Genomic DNA, 18888 nt, shown 5'->3' with positions numbered 1-18888 from the left:
CTAGGATTTGCTAGGCTCTCCTAAAAAGGGACGTGCGTTCTTTTTTTTCCCCAGCGTCATTGTCTTCCCGCAAAAATACGTCAGTTTGGGATTTCCTTAGATCTTATCTGCGGTCGTTCGTGGTAAAATCGAAGGTTAATCTTCTGAACTTTTCATCGCAATTCAATGAGATGCCGCGACATTAATAATTCCTGACTAATTACGACCACGTGGTTTATTCCTGTTAAGATTTACGCACGTCGCCCCAAAGTCTTTGGCTATATTTCTGAACATTTCATCGTGATTCAAAGAGAAACTGCGACTATAATAATTTCTAACAATTTTCTGGCCGATTTTCTAAACTCTTCATCGCGATTAGAAGAGAAGCTTCGTCTTTAGCAATTTTTAACAAATTATGACCACGTGGCTTGCTCCTGTAAAAATTTACGCGTCACCCTCAAAATCTCTGACTATATTTCTGGACTTTTCATCGCGATTCAAAGAGAAACTGCGACTATAATAATTTCTAACAATTTTCTGGCCGATTTTCTAAACTCTTCATCGCGATTAGAAGAGAAGCTTCGTCTTTAGCAATTTTTAACAAATCATGACCACGTGCTTTGCTCCTGTCAAAATTTACGCGTCACCCCCAAAATCTCATGCCAATTTTCTAAACTTTTCATCGCGATCCAAAGAGAGACTGCGACTTTAATAATTTCTAACAATTTTCTGGCTTATTCTCTGAACTCTTTCATCGCAAACTCAAAGAGAAGCTCCGACTTTAATAATGCCTGACAAATCGTAAGCACGTAATTTGTATCTGTTAAAACCTACGCGCGTCACCCCATTTACGACATCGAATTAATTGCAAGTGCACCTCGAGTTTCCTCATACACATCCCGACGTTCTTGGGAAATAACAATACCTTTTTTACGTTGATAACCTACGTGAATAAATCCGACCGACGAGCGGACATGACGAATCTGGTTAACCGTTTCCGATACTTCCCATTCGACTTTCCTATGTACTTGTTCATTCATTTTCCTCCGAGCGATTATAGCGACCATGATGCTCATCATTAACATAATTCATTGACTGCGATAGGCAAGATGTAGTAGGAGTCAAAAGTAGCAAAAAGGAGTGATCAACTTAAAAAAAAAGAAAAAGGACAGTATCCACGAGATGTCTAACTCAAACTGTGTTTTGGTTTGATCCTAACTTGTTGTTTAACGGATTCAAATATATCCCGCAAACCATTACTTGAACTTATTAATTCCACGCCATTTAGCATAATTACACATCTGTCGAGGGTACATCATAGGAATCGACTGTAATAAATTAAAAGGAAATTATCGTTCCTGGCTCGATACGAATATTTCTTTAACAATCGGAAGAATTCTGCAGGAAATTTGCGGTCGGATGGGAGAACGGATATTCAGGAAAAAAAAAGAGGTGACGTCAAATAAAGTGTACCTGAAATTTAATAAGAACACGATTGATGGATAAGCTTTCCTCGGGATTAATCAATTCACTTTCCTCCCAGTAAATTGAATTTCAATCGATTCTTACATGACACTCAGTATTTGCATTCGATACCACGATGCATTATTTAGGATTCTTTTTTCACTAAATGACCTCCGTACAGTTCTGTATGAACGTTTGATGGCTCTAGGAATATTTTTTTTTCTTTCTTTCTTTTTTTCCTTCCCTTTCAGATTAGTGCAATGATTACGTACCCTGTAAACTATTTATTACCCCGACAATGTATAAGTGCAACCGGTCGCGAAATGGAAAAGACGTCGCAATTAATGTATTACAAAAGTCATCTCGGTCTGTCATTAATTTACGATTACCGACTCTCGATTGCCAGGATTTCGTCAGTGCGAGATGATTACATGACCGATTACCATTAAATCGGTATTGACATTGCAGGAAAATAAAGCACCTAGTCGGCGCCGATTATGAGGGTAATCTCCAAGGAAAAAAAAGAAACAGAGAGAGAAATAAAAAAAAATAACGAAACAGGAAAACTAGAAAAGGTAATCGCAACTATTACCTGATTACCCTAAAGACATGTTAGGTCGCGGAAAACTGGGAAAGTCATTTCCGACGATTTTTCCGGGTTTCTCGAAACGCCTCCATTTATTTGCACCTTTTCATTCGCCCGACGATCTCAGGGTACTTCCATTTACGAAACAGCCGATTCTCGTTTGCGGTTAGTGTTGTATTCGGATAAGCTCTATAATACACGAATTATACATATACATATCGATACAATCTTACACGTGTCGAGAGAGAGAGATAGCGTTATATGAACATTAGGCTAAAAAGGTAGTCTTAGGTTACCTACTGATGTGCCTGTACGTGTTTTTTTTTCTTTTCCCTTTTCTTCGATCGTTCATATATTATTTACATACAAAAGTAATACACTCGCAGAGGCTAGTCTTGCGTTATCTTTTTCCTCGGTTTTCACATATCGATCGTCTTCTCCCCTAAAGGTTCTCCGAGCCCGGATACAAACATGAAACCTTTTGGAAGGTCCCCTAGCGAAGAGAACTCGCCTCGAAGAACTCCAATACGATTAACCCACAATTGGCTAACCAATTGAAAAATCGCTCTTCTGATTACTAGATTACGGGAGGGGGGAAAAAAATGAAGAAAAAAAAGATGAAGTTCAACGAGAACGTGGTCTCTTCAGGGACGGCCTTGGGGGACAAGAAGCGTCTGATCGCTCCTCATCTTTTCCTATCACCTCGCAGGCTCCAATTAAGTACGCATAATCTATGTACGTGACGGGTTATGTATAAAAGGGTGAAGCAATCTTAAAATTACACGGTCGCGTGGTGATGAATGATCAGCTGTTGTTTCCGAACCACCTCGCAGAGGTCGCTGTAATGAGCATCGTCACCTCTGATGACCGCTCAACGTGCTACCGGCACGTGTTGAAAATAATGGACGACTTAAACAAGAAACCAAATAAAAAAAAAAATGAGAGAGAAGAAGGAAAATAAGGATAAGGAGCCAAACCAGAAAGACCATAAATACAAACGCACAAGCCATTCGGGCTCGTCCTTGCCTAACTTGTCCCACAAATTACAATTGCAGTCGATAGTCGCACCAGGCAGGACGCCCCGAAGCCATGAAGATCCAAGTTAAAAAAAAATATATATATATCAGAACCTTCCTGTAAGATCCTTTCAGGTTTCAAACCCAGCTCAAATGAATGCCCAGGTCTGCGCGACATGCGGATAAAAAAAAGTAAAAGGGAACTTGAGAGGTCTCGCTCGAAAACCGTGGTCGGCAAATTTCCTCCGAATTTGGCGATCCACGGTTCAGGGTGACTAAAAAAAAAAACAAAATATAGAAATGTAACTCGATCGCGGAACGCAACTGGACAGGAGACCATTAGGTCCATGCTGGGAGGTCTAGATTTTCTACAGAGTGACTAGATTTCCGTTTTATAGTACAAAAGAGAGAGAGAAGAGAAATAAAAATGAAAAAAGGGGGTGGACAAAAACCCGTTTGATCGCTGTTTCGGTCGACAGTCGGCGTCGCTATTATTCCTATCCGAGATTAGCGTTCACTTAATTAATACTGAAAGACCTACGAGCGATGAATTGTTGCGAAAGACCAACGCGAGGTTGGCATTCGACGTCGCCGTTATTCACAGTTTTTCGTTCTGAAACGAGTTCCGGATGATAATGGGCGAGACTTTGCGGCATGGGGATTCTTCGAATCCAGGTTCTGTTCCTGTCTGCGACGAGAATCGCAAGTATCATTTCGGAATGTGTACTCGGCCAAGTGCATTTAAAGAAGCATCGAACTGCAGGACTTCGGCATCTCAAAATATAGTTCGTTGGTCTTCGTCTGACGAACAGGACGGATCCTGAGTTCCCTTAATGATCTTCGCAAGGTTCTCAGGTACCTCCAAAGTACCTCCCTTGTCGCAGGTATCGTTTAACGCCACATATCAACGCCATCTTCACATTTTTCCCGGCTTCTGCACAATCTCAATTTCATGCAAAATCCGATCTCTCGATGTCCGGCTCTCGATTTTCCATTTTCGCCGCAGCCTGGATGTGCGTTTTCTTCGCACCCCAGCTCCAGTGTCAGCTACCGATGATTCACGCGTCATTCCTCAAATTTTTTGAGCTTAAAATCTCTCCATCGATCAGATTCACGTACTTCCGTCGAGCAGTTTGTCTCCTTCCAACTGCAACCAGGGAATGTCTCAATAGATTCGCCGCATATTAATCCCCGCAAAACGGCGATTTATTCAACCACTCGGCAGTCAAAGTAGTTTCCTCGGAACCGCGTCTACTTGGGCTGCGAGTCTTGGGCTTGTTGCTGCTGCTGTTGGGCAGCCGACTGTTGCTGTTGCTGCGAGACTTGCGAATGCACGGGATGGCTGATGGTCTGCAGCCTGACTTGGCTAGGGCCCGGGCTGGCCCTAGCAGTGGTGACGATAGGTTTGCCTTGAGCAGGCGTAGCCTGGCGCAGCTGAGCACTGCTCGCAGTAACGACCTGTATAGTTTGCTTCAAAGCCGCCGAAGCCACGGGGATCACCCTGGTCTGAAGAGGAGACTTGGCCAGGACGACTTGCCCAGGCTGCGACACGGCTTGCCCGGCAGAAACCTGTAAAACCCAAGTAACAAATCAAAACCATTGAAACCCAACCTGGCAAAACCCTCCCCAGGATCAACATCAGCAATATAAGCCACTCACATGCGTGAACTGCTGCATGGTCGAGGGTTGCACGTGCTTCATGACCTGCTGGATCTGCTGCACGGTCATGGTAGCCGGGAGGGACTTCTGCTGGACGATGAGCTGGGTCTGAACGCCAGCCTTGCCGGCAACCTGGGCGAGCTGGGCCACTTTCTGGGCAGGCAGCTTCCTCTGGGCGATGATCTGCGGGTGCAGGGCCAGCTGCCTGATCTGCTGCGGAGTGGCAGCCCTGACGCCAGCAACATTGGCCGCTTTAACGAGGGTAGCAACAGGAGTGCCACCGGCCGAGGTCCCAGCCTGCTGCACCTGCAGCCCCGCTTGGGCGAAAATCTGGGCAGGGGTCAAGCCAGCCTGGGCGGGCACTTGCACCTGCGCCACGGCCTTCGCCTGCTGCTGCAACGCGGCCTGCCTCTTGATCAGCGCCGCCATTTCCGTCTCGGAAACCGTACGAGCGACGGTTTGCTTCCCAACTCCGGCCTGAGCGACGGTCCCCGCGACTCCCTGCTTCATCAGGGTCGCCCTCTGCTGAGCGGCAGCCGCGGAGACCGCCACCGAGACCTTCTGCACGTTGGCAGCCTGCGCCTGCAGCACCTTCAGGTGTTGCTGCCGCAGCAGCACCTGCTGCTGCCGGTAGTACTGCAGCTGGGCGGGCGTCAGGGTCTTGTTCCCTGAAGCTGTGGCCACTGTTACGCCAACAATGCCCTTCTGAGCGACCACTGTTGGACTCTGATTTGCAGAGACCAGACTGGCGGTCGCTATTCGCTGTGCAGCTTGCAAGTTCGCCACGCTGACCACTGTCGGCGTAGGTCTCACGTCCTGCATGGTCAAGGTACCTCCACCAGGACGAGCCTTAACGGCCGCCGTCACCACTGTCGCTCCACTGGTGACCACCGTGTTCGTCGACGTGGCCGACTTCATAGTGGTCAAAGTCGTCGTCGTCACGGTTGGCACTACCTGGGTCACTTGGTGCGACTGAGAGGTCGTCACCGTGGGTTGAGTCTGCTGCAGCTGGATCTGCTGCTGCTGTGTCGACTGTTGCTGCTGCACCTGTTGTTGCTGCTGAGCCTGCTGCTGCTGTTGCTGCTGTACCAATCTTGCAGCGGCTTGCTGCTGCTGCTCTGCTGACAGCACCTGGGGCAAGGAGGAGAGGGGGTTAAATTTGAGAAATTATCCTGTGGGATTAAAACATTTCCATAAGAGGCTTCATTTACAGTGCTCACTGCGTTCTTCAGCTTCTCCTTAGCGATCCTTTCCGCCCTTCTCGTTGCTACCTCGATGGGAGCCAGGGGATTGTCGTATTGGATGCCGCACTCCGCCAACACGGCCGCGTGCTTCGGATTCTTCATCAGGGGATTTACCAGGAGGGGCTTCACCGTAGGGGTCCGCTTATTCGAGACCGATTTAATCGTATCGAATCTTTGACAGCACATCAACGTGAACGAGTGATTCTTGTCCTGATTGTACAACTGCGATGTCCTCATCGGCCGATTAGTCTTGCTCTGCTGCTGCAATTATTGATACACCGGTTGATTAACGATGCATCGAGTCTTATTAGTGCCTGTGCATATTATTCGCCCGTCTTGCGGATCGATTAATTAGCGTCGAAGATTGCACAAATTCTGTTATTTCTCGATGAGCTATCGCGTTCGACGATTACACAATTATCTCAGCACCTTTAATACGGGACCTTTGACAAAATGTTACGATCTTAATCCGTCGTATATAAATAAAAATCGATGCGTGGTTAACAAGAATTATCAATTACTCATACCCTATCACGAAATGCCTTTACACGTTCGGCTCAGCTTTGTTCTGCCGTGCAGCTTAATTGTTGTAACGTTTAAACGGGAGTACTAATTTATATGCTTTTTCATTCCCCAGTCTATGTTCCTAATAATTGAACGTACAAACCCGTGTAAGCATTTCTTTTTCAACACTTCGGCATATCCGTTACAATGCACAAAATGGAAATTATCGGATCGTGGCTCGGATATTCCCGAATCGAAGGAAATTATGAGAATTTTTAAGCAATATCGATTATACCTAATCATTTAAATAATGAAGATATTACAAAGTAAAATCTCGTGATTTTAATAGAAATCAGCGATATTTAATTATTTTTTTTTTTTTAAGAAATCGTACTTTTCATCAACCCTGATGAACGTTTCAATTCAATATAAACCTGCAATTATGATCAGCATCGCAGATAATGACTAGGTCAGTATTTCGCGCCTCTTACTTGTGTTGTCTATCTATCTAACCTATTTAACAAAAATATTAAAACACCGTCTTGTAAAGCAAAAATTTCTCTTTAAAATAACATGTAACATTACGTTAAAACATTTAATGTCTGCGCGCATTTTTATATTTGAAAAAATGCGCAATGACTTATGCATCAACCCAATATAAAATTCGCCATATATACATGATATATAAGATATATGGCGAATTTCTTAATTTACCTCGGAGACTTGGGGCATCTTGTAAACGCCTTTCTGCTTCTTCTGCTTCTTGGGCGTCGTGTCGTACAGCAACTTCCCCTCTTCCCTGGGGACGATGACGGACTCGTACCTGCTGCGACACTGTTTCGGGGATCTGTAAATCCTAGACGTATTGTTGACAATATCAGCCACCAGGTCCCAGTTAGGAGTGTGGCCAGGAGAGAGGATCATCAGATTAAGAGGTAGACCCTGGTAGACCTGAATGGCCTGCAGGAGAGCCCAGTCCTCGTGGATCATCCAGTCCAGGACGTGATCGGGCTCTGGGGTCGGCTTCAAAATCGGAGATTGCTTAACACCTGGCATTGGGATCGGTGGACGCACTATGCCACGATATTTGTGCAACTTCATGTCTCGTCGCATTTTTATCAAAGCTGGAGATGGACGGTCGAACAGGGATCGCGGGGCGTAGACGGATTCTTCCTTGTGGCGCATTTTAACCGGACGTCGACCTGAAGAAACGAACGTTGATGTACGGAATAATTAACGAATGCGATGATTAATGCGCTTGTGCTGATTATCTTGAATTACCATCCCGATCCCCGGAAACCACGTCCACTCTGCTTCTTTTCTGCTCCTTCTTCACGTAGATCGGAGGTAGCTGAGCTTCGGACATCGGAGTGTTCTCGTAAAGAAAACTCAAAGAATAGTCGATGTACACGTCGTTGTCCGAAGTGGGTGGAGTGGGTGGGCACCACATCTAGAAATGAAAAGGTATCGCTCAATCCGACGCCGTGACATTTTTCCACATTATTTAACGCAGCTTAAGATATTTCTGTTTCCTTTTTGCATTACTAACCGGCATCTGCTCCATAGTATTCTCTGACAACCAAATCTGCAAGACAGCAAAGAGACACGTTAAGTACACAATTTTCTACTCTTATTGTTATCTACGGGTGTATATATATATTAATTATTGGCGGGCCTCGCCCTGAGAAAATTGCAGACCTCTTACATAAAGCCGAAGAGGAATTTCAGACGTAAAGAGAGCTCAGCTTCAACTTACCTACGCGAGATAGATAAAAGTCAACGCGACATCGAGAAGGAAAACTTTAGTTTAGCTTTAGAAGTACTGTCAGTCTCTTTTCCTCGGGATATCAAAATCTCAAAATTGAGTCTTTTTCAGGGCACGCTGCACCAGATTCAAGCCATCCATTGCTCATTTTTTGATCAGAAAAAAATTGGAAGATCTACAAAGCTGGTGCAGCCAGCTCTTCGCCTCGTCATTAGTTCAATGGCGAATCTAATCGAACCGATCGCTGCAGAAATAATACATTTTTACCAAAAATATCGTAAATCTGTCCACTAGCGATTCGAATTTTTTTATAGGACATCTTTGGATGTGGCACGTAAATCGAGCACGATTTACATTTCTAGGTACAATTATTTTCGAGTGAATAAATCATTTCAATTTAGAGATACGTTCTGCAACGATCGCAAAATCGAAGTCGCAAGAAAGATCGGTCGTTGCAGAAATGATAAATCTTCACCAAAAATCTTTTAAATACGTCCACTAGCAACTAGAATTTCTTGATCAAGCATCTTTACATATACCATGTAAATCGTGCTCGAAGTACAATTATTTCGAGACAATAAATAATTAAAATTTAGAGATACATTCTGCAACGATCGCAAAATCGGAGTCGCTAGAAAGATCGGTCGTTGCAGAAATGATAAATCTTCACCAAAAATCTTTTAAATACGTCCACTAGCGTCTAGAATTTCTTGATCAAGCATCTTTACATATACCATGTAAATCGTGCTCGAGATACAATTATTTCGAGATAATGAATAATAAGCATTTAGAGATACATTCTGCAACGATCGCAAAGTCGGATTCGCAAGAGAGATCGATCGTGGCAGAAATGATAAATATTTACCAAAAATATTTTAAACACATCCACTAGCGACTAGAATTTTTTGCTCGGGCATCTTTACATATGCCATGTAGATCGTGCTCGAGGTACAATTATTTCGAGACAATAAATAATAAAAAATTTAGAGATACATTCTGCAACGATCGCAAAGTCGAATTCGCAGGAAAGACCTATCAAGAAGTCGGAAATGAATCCAGGATAGGAAAGTCTCAGGCTCAAAGGCTCATTCCTAAGATTTTGGTCCTCTCCCGAGAAGCGGTCAAGATATTCCGACCATTAACTAGATCTTATCCGAACTCGAAGGGCTCACTCATGTGCCTGCTTATACCTTGGCTGTCTCCAAGTTTGGAATGGCAAAGGCAGTGTTTTGGTGCCATTTAAGTGCATCTCCATCGTTCTGATACTTAAGTCCCAATAATTATCCCCCAAAGCCTGAAACGTGTCGCCGATCGTCCAGATTCCCCCTGACCATGAACCAGTCAGCTGTTGCGACCTCTGAATGAAAAGCGAGTCCTCGCGACGAGTATCCTCGTGAAAAACAGCTAACTGGTTAAGAGGAACGAGCAGGATCGTCTCTACGCGGTGATCGTGCGGTAATGACAGCCTTGCCACACCAAACCGAGCTCGCGAAAATCCGGGAAAACTGACTCTCCCGGGGTTCTCCCTCCAAAACATAAACAAGCACACTCGAGAGCTAAGTTTTGACACCAAAACGGAACTGAACCTTTGATATTATCGAGCTCACTTGGAAACGCACCAAGAAATAAGGAAACACCGTCGCCTCGTAGCAAGAGGAATAATTCTCATATTTATTTCCTTCCCTCGGACTCGCTCGGTCATACAAAATACAGGCACACAAACTTAATGATACAATTCTTCTTCTTCTTTTTTTTATCCGTGGGCATGTACGTGTGTGTGTGTGTGTGTGTGTGTGTGTGTGTGTGTGTGTGTGTGTGTGTGTGTGTGTGTGTGTGTGTGTGTGTGTGTGTGTGTGTGTGTGAAAACGTGTACGGTATCGTATATCTCCGTCGTTTGTAATGGCTCTGACTTTGAACGGCAAGTACGACAAATATGATCGGGGACGAGACGAACCCCGTGCGTGCCCGAGATGTACTTCGCCTCCTCGTCGTTCCTAACCTCGCTTTCCTCCTCGCACGCGGAGCGTTCTCCTTCCCTCGTTAAAATCTAAAAGTCCTACTTAAATCCCCTAAACTCGAGTACGATTAAACTGTTTAACTGGTATCGCTCATTCTCAAGCCCGGACGCGAAGTCGTTCTCGTTATATCCTTCGTTACTTATATATCTAGGGTCCTAGTATAATACAGTCGCGTCTCCTCGCTTAATACGAAATATAAATTATATACGGCCTTATCTATGTTAACTAAGGACATTTACAGGGGGACGTGTGTATGCGCGTGGGTGCTCGTTAGCCTGTTTACAGCGCTAATCGAAATATTACATTATTGTACCCGGTACAACGAAATCGTCTCTCCAAGTCGCCGCCGCGCGAGAGGAGAGAATTAATACGTCGAGATATTTACAGGACTCGGACCAATTAAGGACTACGAGGACCTTCTGCGCTCGTCGAGTTCCAGTTTTGTTCCGAGGTTTCTTGTACACCTTTCGGGTATAGTGTTTCTTTTTTTGTTTCTTTTTCGCGTCCACGAGGCGTGGCCGAGTCTCGTTGCGGAGAAGCTTCTTCGGGAGCTAAGGACTCCTGCGAGACCCTGGTAATTGGAGGACCTTGATGGCGAACGGGCCTTTATCAAGGATTCCGTTTCTTCCGCGCGCTCCTTACGGAGAAGAACTCGAAAAATAGATTTAGAATTGCTCGCTCGTGCGAATACTTCTCGAAAGAGTCGGGTTTCCGGAGAGTCAGGTTTCGTGTCGTCTTTCTTTCATCTCCTGTCGAGGTCCTTGAAGGCGAACGGGCCTTGTGAACCACTCGATTCGTGTCCTCACGTCCATCCTCGTAAAGTTGTTCATTTCCTTGTTTACCACGTATCGTCGTCAACGCTTCAAAGTGCTTGACACTCAGAACGGTAAGAAATTCGTATCCTGAATCCTAGATTTAAAAATCTAAAGAATCCTGGAGTTCCTCTTCGCACTCCTTTAACACAAACCTTGGAGAACCATTTTTCAGTCTACGCACAGGCTTCGGCTAAGTTGCAGCAGCTGAGCTTCATCGACACTCAAGATGACGAGCTGCCCCTCAGCTTCTCCGGAGGCTGGCTTCGGTCCAGTCGAACTGGCCTCTTCATCGGAGGGGCTTTTCCTTCGTCCTCGTCTAAGGACAGTTGTCCAGACTCGATGGACTTTGTCAGAGAAGAATAACGAGTTCTCTTCTGCTTCTTCCTCAGCCTCGTAGTCAGCTGAGACGTAGCTAAGTCAGACTCTGTATTGAGATCGATCACTGTAATCACAGATGAGTTTGCAGGGGACGAAGCCCTTTTGTCCTTCATTTCTCTTTCCAGCTCCGCTGTCAGTTTGGGACTTATCGAAGTCAAAGACACTACGAGCTTGCTACCATGGATCGAACTTGGGTCCACTTTGTTCGATACAGAGTTGGTTCCAATAGAGGCCGAAGCAGACCGAGCTTCATGGGTCATACTTGAATTTGCACTACACATCTGGCCCGCACTCTTCCCAGACTCTTCGAGCTTTGACTTTGTATTCTCACTTTGCGACTTCTTTGCTGATTCTGGAGTCTTTTTACCGTGCATCGATGACGAAACCGATTTGGAACTGTGAGTCTTGTTCGACAGATTGTCCAGGGTCAGGATTGCTACCACTTTGGCAGTACGCTGGGGTTTATCGTTGTTCTCCAAAGGATCCCTTTCGTTATGCTTGGAGAAGTTCTCCGAGCCAACAGAATTCCCATTCGAGTCTGTGTCCACCGTAGCATTTTTCAGTGACGATGAAGTTATGGACACTGATTTTGCGTTCTTCGTTTCCGACGTTATTGCACTTTCTGGGTTTGTATTCTGTTTCCTCAGGAGCTTGTTCCTCAGAGTTGGAGAAAGAGATCTGTAAGATAATTGAGTCAGCTCCACTCGAGATCTGGTCACTCTGGAAAGGAGTTCAGAACTTGGTAACGGTGTGTCAGGTCTGCGTCTGAACAGCGAAGACCTTGTTGGAGTGTTGGAACTACTGTTGGGGTTCACCTCTGGAGAGATGGTATTTGTTAATGACTTTTTAACCGATTTGTTAAGCAACTCGGAAGTGGCTTCACTGTCGACCTCCGATATCTCCTTGGATGCTGATTTATTTCTTTTACTGTACTGTTGAGGAACTACAAAACCATTATCAGATGTCACTTTAGAGCTGCGGGTCACAGGCCGAAGAGCTACCAGGGAAGATATATCCAGTTGTCGAACAGATCTTGTCATCGGTCTGAGCATATGTGAAGCATCCGGCATCGGAGTGTCAGGTCTCCTCCTGAAAGGTGGTTTCATCTGATTTTGAACAATTGGCTGCGGAGGTGTGGCTGGGCGATTCGCACTGGACCTGGTTATCCTTTCCACTGCAGGGGACATAGTGTCTTTTCGCCCTTGTGAAGCCTTTAGAGCAGTTTTACTATTTTTTAGATTCGAATCTTCCACTGCTGGAGAATCCACTTGGGGCCCACTAAGTCTGGTGATTCTCCGAGAGTCTTGTGCAGAACCCGAAGGATTCGATTTCTGTGATTGCAAATTCTTTGCAACGTCATTATTGTCAGGTATGGCTTCTAAACTAACTTTTAAATCGTAATTAAGCTGCAGTTTCCCTCTGCGGGTAGTTACTCCAGGCATCGGAGTGTCTGGCCTTCGGAATCTAGACTTGAACTCTGGACAAATGTTGGACTTCGTCGACACTGGAACTAGATTACTAGGCACAGCGAAAACAGATTTTTGACCAGAATCTATTGATACCACTGGTTTCTCAGGTGCATCTTCGATCTTTGTATTCTTTACCAGAGAGCTGGCTTCAGGCTGATCTGGAATTACTATGCTTTTGTCTATTACTTCTTGAAATTTTAAAGCCTTCAAATTCACTGGAGAAAGTATATGAGAGGAATAATCCGTCGGAGATTGCGGAGCAGAAGATGGCGACAGAGGACTTGTATTCTCAGACATCTTTGATGATTCTGTACCGACAGATTGTACTTCATCCTCAGAAAGAGAATCAGTATCGGTTGAGTCTGACTTTGTGTTTGGGGTACAACTGAGCTTTAAACTTTGCAGTTTTTGAACAGATCCTGTGATGTACAATGGTGACACTGGCCTTAATGACGTGATCTCTATTTCCTCTTCGTTGCGTAACTTTAAATTTGTGCACAGTTCCGTTGCAGGCCTTCGAACAGCAGTCTTCGTTCTCTGTAGAACTATAGCGGATGACTTCGTCAACGTTTTAGAATTTTCTTTTGAATTACTTGACTCCGTCGAATACTTTGACGATACTTTCAGGTTCTCTTTTGCAGTGTTCGATTCTAAAGGTTTAGATACATTTACAATTTCTTTCGAGGGAACTGGCTCTGAGGAAGGCTTAGACATTACTTTAGAATTTTCTTTCAAAGTATCTGGTTCCTCAGAAAACTTAGATACTATTTTTGAATTATGTTTCAGTGCGCTCGCTTCGGAAGAAGACTTGGATATTGCTTTAGAATCTTCCTTCGAAAGATTTGACTCTGCAGAAGATTCGGACACTTCTCTTGAGTTTCCTGACGAAATTTCTGTCTTCTTTGAAGATTCCTTCAAGGCATCTGATTCTATAAACGTTTCGTTCTTTTCGTTCGCGCGATTTGACGTGGCTTCTAACTCGACCTTAGAAATTAAACTTTGAGTTTTAGAATTTGTACTTGCAGAGTCTTTGTTGATTTTAAAATCAATGTACGGAGTCTTTTTCAAGACTGGCGAAACAGAACCTTCTCTGGAAATTTCTATTGCCCTCACGAAATCGAAAGACATTTCATCGTCATCCATGTGTTCCGGAACTAGATGACATATCGATATGCTCTCCTCAAACTCGGTCCAGGATTTTGATGTAACATTGAGTTTCACCAATGGTTTCCTATCCCTGTTGCTCGATATCGTATAATCATTATGATTATCCAATTTATTTTTAACTTCAATTTGCATAGATTTGTTCTCTTGTTTATCAGCAGTCTTTTCACTATCTAAACCATCCGCTTGCAATACCTTATCGATTTTCAGACTCTTCTTAGATGTGTCTTTCTCTCTGAGCTGTGAGTCGGAACTTTCAATAGATGTATCCGACAGTTCCTCGCTTATACTTTGTGAATTTTCGATTGCATTCAATATTTCTTTACATTTGACTTTAGGTGTATGTACACTCTGTACATTTGTACTATCCTGACTCTGCTTTGAAACTGATACGTTCACATTTTTAAAGGATTCACCGACAGTGTCCAACTCAGAGTTCACATCAGAAGCAGCCACTTGAGAATCATTCAAAGAACAATCATTTTTGTCACCACTTTCTGAGGATACATCCTTAAACAATACTACGCTTCCCACTTCATTCAAGTTTTCATTGACTCCTTCCATTGACTTTACACTTTTACACAAAACAGTCTTATCGTTGACTTGTTTCCTGCCACTCTCTCCAATAGCACTCTGTTTGTTCATGGCATCCAAGGTGGTTTTCTTCTTACCCGAACTAACTTTCATTAACGTAGTCTCATCAAGATCATCCTGTCGATCGTTAACATCCACACTCAATTTCTTCACACAATTAGGAAGACTCTCACTTCCACTATCCGACTCATGAGCATGAATGTTGCCAAATTTCCTCGTCAGACTACTCGGTGGAAGAGGTTGAGCAAAAGTTCCCCTTCTGCCTCGTCCTCTCCTGCCACGTCGACCCGTGCCCACAGAATACTTCGGTTTAACTCCAGGAAGAATAGGGCTGACGTCCAGAGTCCAGAGGTTGATCTTGACGTTGCCCCTGGACCTGGTGCGTGGACTGTTCAAATCGAAGCAGCTGTTATCGGTAGACCTCTTGGAGCGATTCTTGTTCCTAGAGTATCCTCCACTCTCCGACTCGTTCTGACTATCGCCCTCCTCTTCTTCCTCTTCTTCTTCTTCCTCGTCACCTTGACTCTGACTCTCCGTATGACTCGACTCTTCGTCAGGACTATCACCGACAAGGTCCTCCTGAGACTCGGAGTCAGACTCCGTAGTAGTCTCGGTCTCGCTCTCCGACGACTCTTGAACGCTCTTACTACTGCACCTACGCATGCTCCTCCTACTCGGTGGCGCTTTCTTATTAACTAACTTCCTAGGGCTACTATTACTGCTATTAACCTGATTCTGCGCATCCTCGCGCCCGAACGTCAGCGGCTTCTCGTCGTCGTCTGCCATCCTCATGCGTCTCTCCTCTTCCTCGCGTAGGGCTCTTAGACGATCCAGCTCCCATTCCTTCTTCTGCTGCTCCAGCTCCCTCTCAGCCGCAGCCAGCTGAGCAGCTGAGAAAGTACCCTCCGACTCTTCGACAAACTTCATTGCGTAGCGTTCTATCGGTGTCAACTATTAAAGGGAAACAACAAAGAATCTTTGATAAAATAATTCCTTTTTAATATGCTTAAGATAAGAGGTCTATGTAGTTTTGTTGATTCGCTCTTACCTGTGATACTAAATTCTGAACTTCCTGTTCTGCTTTGCTGACCTGCGCGTCCTCCTTGTCAGCCTCGTCCAATGGAATGTTTTCATCGAACTCTGCAAGATCTGCGACTGCCTCAGCCTTCGCAGTCTTTGCAGCCTGTACGTCAAGGTCTTCTTCGGCAGCTGCGAGAGCATTTTCTAACGCACCCATTGCAGCCTTCTCTTCTACAGGCTGAGATAACGGAGTTAACAGAACGGATGAATCTTTCTGTAGGTGTTTCTCTCGATCTCTATTCTGCTCCAAAACCTCAGCCATTCGGGTCGAAGCATCGTTCTCAGATTGGTCGATATTGAAAAGATCCTGAATGGTAGACTGTCGAGAAAGAAGCGAGTAAAAATATTAATCCTAGGATGTAATTCTAATATACCTGTAATAGATTAGTTATTACAGTGAAATGTACATACACTCTTAAAGTAAGCAGTCGTGAAGTTCCCTCCTTCGATAGCAAGGTCTCCGAGCAGTCTTTTTTGATTGGCTTTCTTCAAAATGTTCTCTTCAACAGTTTTCTCACTGACCAATCTATAAACAAAATCATTTATTTAAAACACTTGTTGACTGATATTAAATTTTTTCTAGATTCCATGGAACTAACCTATAAATATGAACGTCTCTTGTCTGTCCTATCCTGTGACATCTGTCTTGAGCTTGGGCATCCATCGTTGGATTCCAATCACTGTCATAGAAGATAACGGTATCTGCTCCTGTCAAGTTGACACCGACACCACCAGACCTGGTCGACAAGATAAAGCAGAATATCCTCTTGTCACCGTTGAATCTTTCCATCAGCACCTGAATATAAAATCATATGTTAATAAAGAAAAATAACAAAATTGTCAGAAAAGAGAAAGAGTCAAGGGAGATAAAATTTTGATACACACCTGTCGTTGATCTACCCGAGTAGTGCCATCAAGTCGTAGGTATATGTGACCATGGAAATTGAGGAATGCTTCGAGAACATCCAGCATTCTAGTCATTTGGGTGAATATAAGAACCCGATGGCTGTCAGCCTTCAGCTTTCGAAGGAGTCGATCCAGGGATTGCAACTTCCCACAATCGTATTGTATCAGTCTTGGATCAGGAAACTGGGTTGCCATCGCACTAGCCACTGGATGGAACAAAGCCATCTTTGGTGATAACTGATGCTGCAGTTCCGTCTGCAATCGCTGATGGGTCCACAATTTATGTGGCGGCGGGTGTGAGACATGGAACCGAGGACTCGGTGCTCGAACTGCAGGAACATACACTACGAACCTGTGATGAAAAATCAAGAACTCATTAAAAAAGAAAAAAAAAAGATAACGTGACTGACATAGCACTTTCTATCACTTCATTTAGGTAACAGTCTATTTAATAGCTCAGATATGAACCTTTCGAAAGCTTCTTTCAGCTGTTCAACGATCATCTCTGTAGACCTGATTGCCTCGGCCAGGGCTTCGGTGCTAGAGAAGAACTGTCTTCTACTTCGCATCGATTGCTTGGCTGATGCACAATGCATCCAGCCACTGTGCCACTGGCAGCCTTCGGCAGGCTTTCCGATTCTCAAAGCAGTGAAGAGGTCCTCACCATAAAGGGGACAGGCAGCGCACCTTCTTTCATTGATGTTAGCTAGAGTTTGCAGTTTGGACTGCCTCCGTTGTCTCCGTTCCTCCTCAAGCTGGGGCTACCAAAAAAAGAAAGAAAAATTCCAAACTCAATATCAATCAACCCACTAAACCGCACTTTTCCCACTGAATCCAAAATTAAAAAAGAGCAACTTACAACATAAAATTCTGGCTTAGGCTGTTCCTTTATCTGAATCTTCTCGGTCTCCCTCTGCGAGTTCCTGGTAACAATTCCACAGCGTAGCTGTTGCTGAGCCAACGGAGTGCTACCAGCGGAATGTGCCTGAGTGGTGGTGACATTCAACGGAGGAACTCTCATTACAGGTCTACCACTAACAGAACTGGCCGCAGTAGTAACAACTCCCCCAACGACTTTGTTCACTGCAGCCCCAGAGGTTGACAGTCCCATCAGGGACTTCGACAAGACAGTCAGCCGTTGGCCACTGGATGTCATCACAGGAAAGGAGACTAAAAGAGTAATCAAATAAAAATTAACTAACCAATCCACACAGAAGCTCAAGGAAAGCATAAACGTAAGACTACCTTTTCCAGAACTGTGTAAAACTATACAAACCCGACTAAGAATACAATCAAAAGTGTGCGAATGACTCAAGCCAGGCTGAAACTCCAAAAATGAAAGGGGCAGAACAAACAACGAGGGACCATTCAACGTTCAGAACCGACTCAGAGGGTGATCGAGCGTGACAATAATCCGGGGCATGCTTTTAGTATACAAATGTGACGGCACCGAGGAGATCCTCGCGATCCTCGCGATCCTCGCGATCCGAGGCCTCGAAGCGCGCAACGCACCTGTGTTAGTGCTTTGCTGATTAGACGTCAAAATGATATGCCTGCCGGTGGAGGTCTGCACCAGCTGGGCAAAGCTGGGCACGGCTATTCTTTGGACGGAATCGCCTTGCTTGACCGTCACGGTTTGCGTCGCCAGCCTTTGCAGACCGTCCCTGATATTGGCATTGCCGACCGTAATCCTCTGTGCGTTCGCACCTGCGGCCGTGGTAGGTGTCACGGTGGCGGTGCTCTGAGGATTATGCGCCAATGTCCCCACGGGAATTGCTGTTGCGGAATAACATCATCAGAGAGCGGCGTCGAGGATCGACGAAAAGGACAAGAGAGCATTTTCCCCGGAGAGAGAAAAATAGTCAGAGTAGAACGTCTACGAATTTCTGGCTGTCTCGGGAAACCTGAAGGATTGCTTCTACCGCTACTATCTCCTCTTTAGACGCATCTCGAATAGCAAGTAAACTTCTTAGAGAGCAACGTAACATTCTCGACAACTTTTGCGCGTTAAGGTCCTCGTCGCAATCACTGGTGAGATCTGTCAGAATTAACGAGCGGCGAGTTTGCGTTTATTAATGGAGGGAAATTTGTCCACTCGGTATCGTGGTTCACAAGACCTGTACGAAATATGAACACACCAGCCGAGCCCGGTTAGTCTTGCACCACTGCAAAAGCGATTGCACAATGTTAATGGACGTTGCAATCGCTGATCGTTGATGCGCGATGGACGAGTCTCAAACGCGGGGT

General features: G+C 44.9%; 1 protein-coding gene across 7 annotated transcripts in view; it reads right to left on the bottom strand.

Moving 5' to 3' along the window:
• Positions 1 to 2182: 2182 nt before the first annotated feature.
• The window catches only part of LOC105695495 (helicase domino), a 27977-nt gene continuing 11271 nt past the window's right edge, over positions 2183 to 18888 (bottom strand). For 4 of the 7 annotated variants that reach the window (XM_012417042.2, XM_012417041.1, XM_012417043.2 and 1 more), the window contains 8 exons: positions 18154 to 18417; positions 17501 to 17811; positions 17110 to 17402; positions 16621 to 16993; positions 16335 to 16531; positions 16147 to 16261; positions 15704 to 16054; positions 9867 to 15606 (listed from right to left, as the gene is read on the bottom strand). In XM_012417042.2, the coding sequence (XP_012272465.1) occupies positions 11272 to 15606; positions 15704 to 16054; positions 16147 to 16261; positions 16335 to 16531; positions 16621 to 16993; positions 17110 to 17402; positions 17501 to 17811; positions 18154 to 18417 (6239 nt within the window). In that variant the 3' untranslated portion in view covers positions 9867 to 11271. Of the gene's footprint in view, positions 4615 to 4704; positions 5836 to 5915; positions 6210 to 7166; positions 7655 to 7733; positions 7903 to 8001; positions 8038 to 9866; positions 15607 to 15703; positions 16055 to 16146; positions 16262 to 16334; positions 16532 to 16620; positions 16994 to 17109; positions 17403 to 17500; positions 17812 to 18153; positions 18418 to 18888 lie in introns of those variants that run through there. The other 3 variants (XM_012417045.1, XM_023435041.1, XM_012417044.1) reach the window with 3 other exon arrangements.

The sequence above is a fragment of the Orussus abietinus genome, unplaced genomic scaffold (genome assembly GCF_000612105.2).
Source record: "Orussus abietinus isolate OABI.00-Male unplaced genomic scaffold, Oabi_2.0 scaffold68, whole genome shotgun sequence".
NCBI classification, from domain to species: Eukaryota; Metazoa; Arthropoda; class Insecta; order Hymenoptera; family Orussidae; genus Orussus; species Orussus abietinus.
The sequence above is the reverse complement of the archived record's forward strand: the minus strand, read 5'-3'. Positions and strand labels throughout refer to the sequence as shown.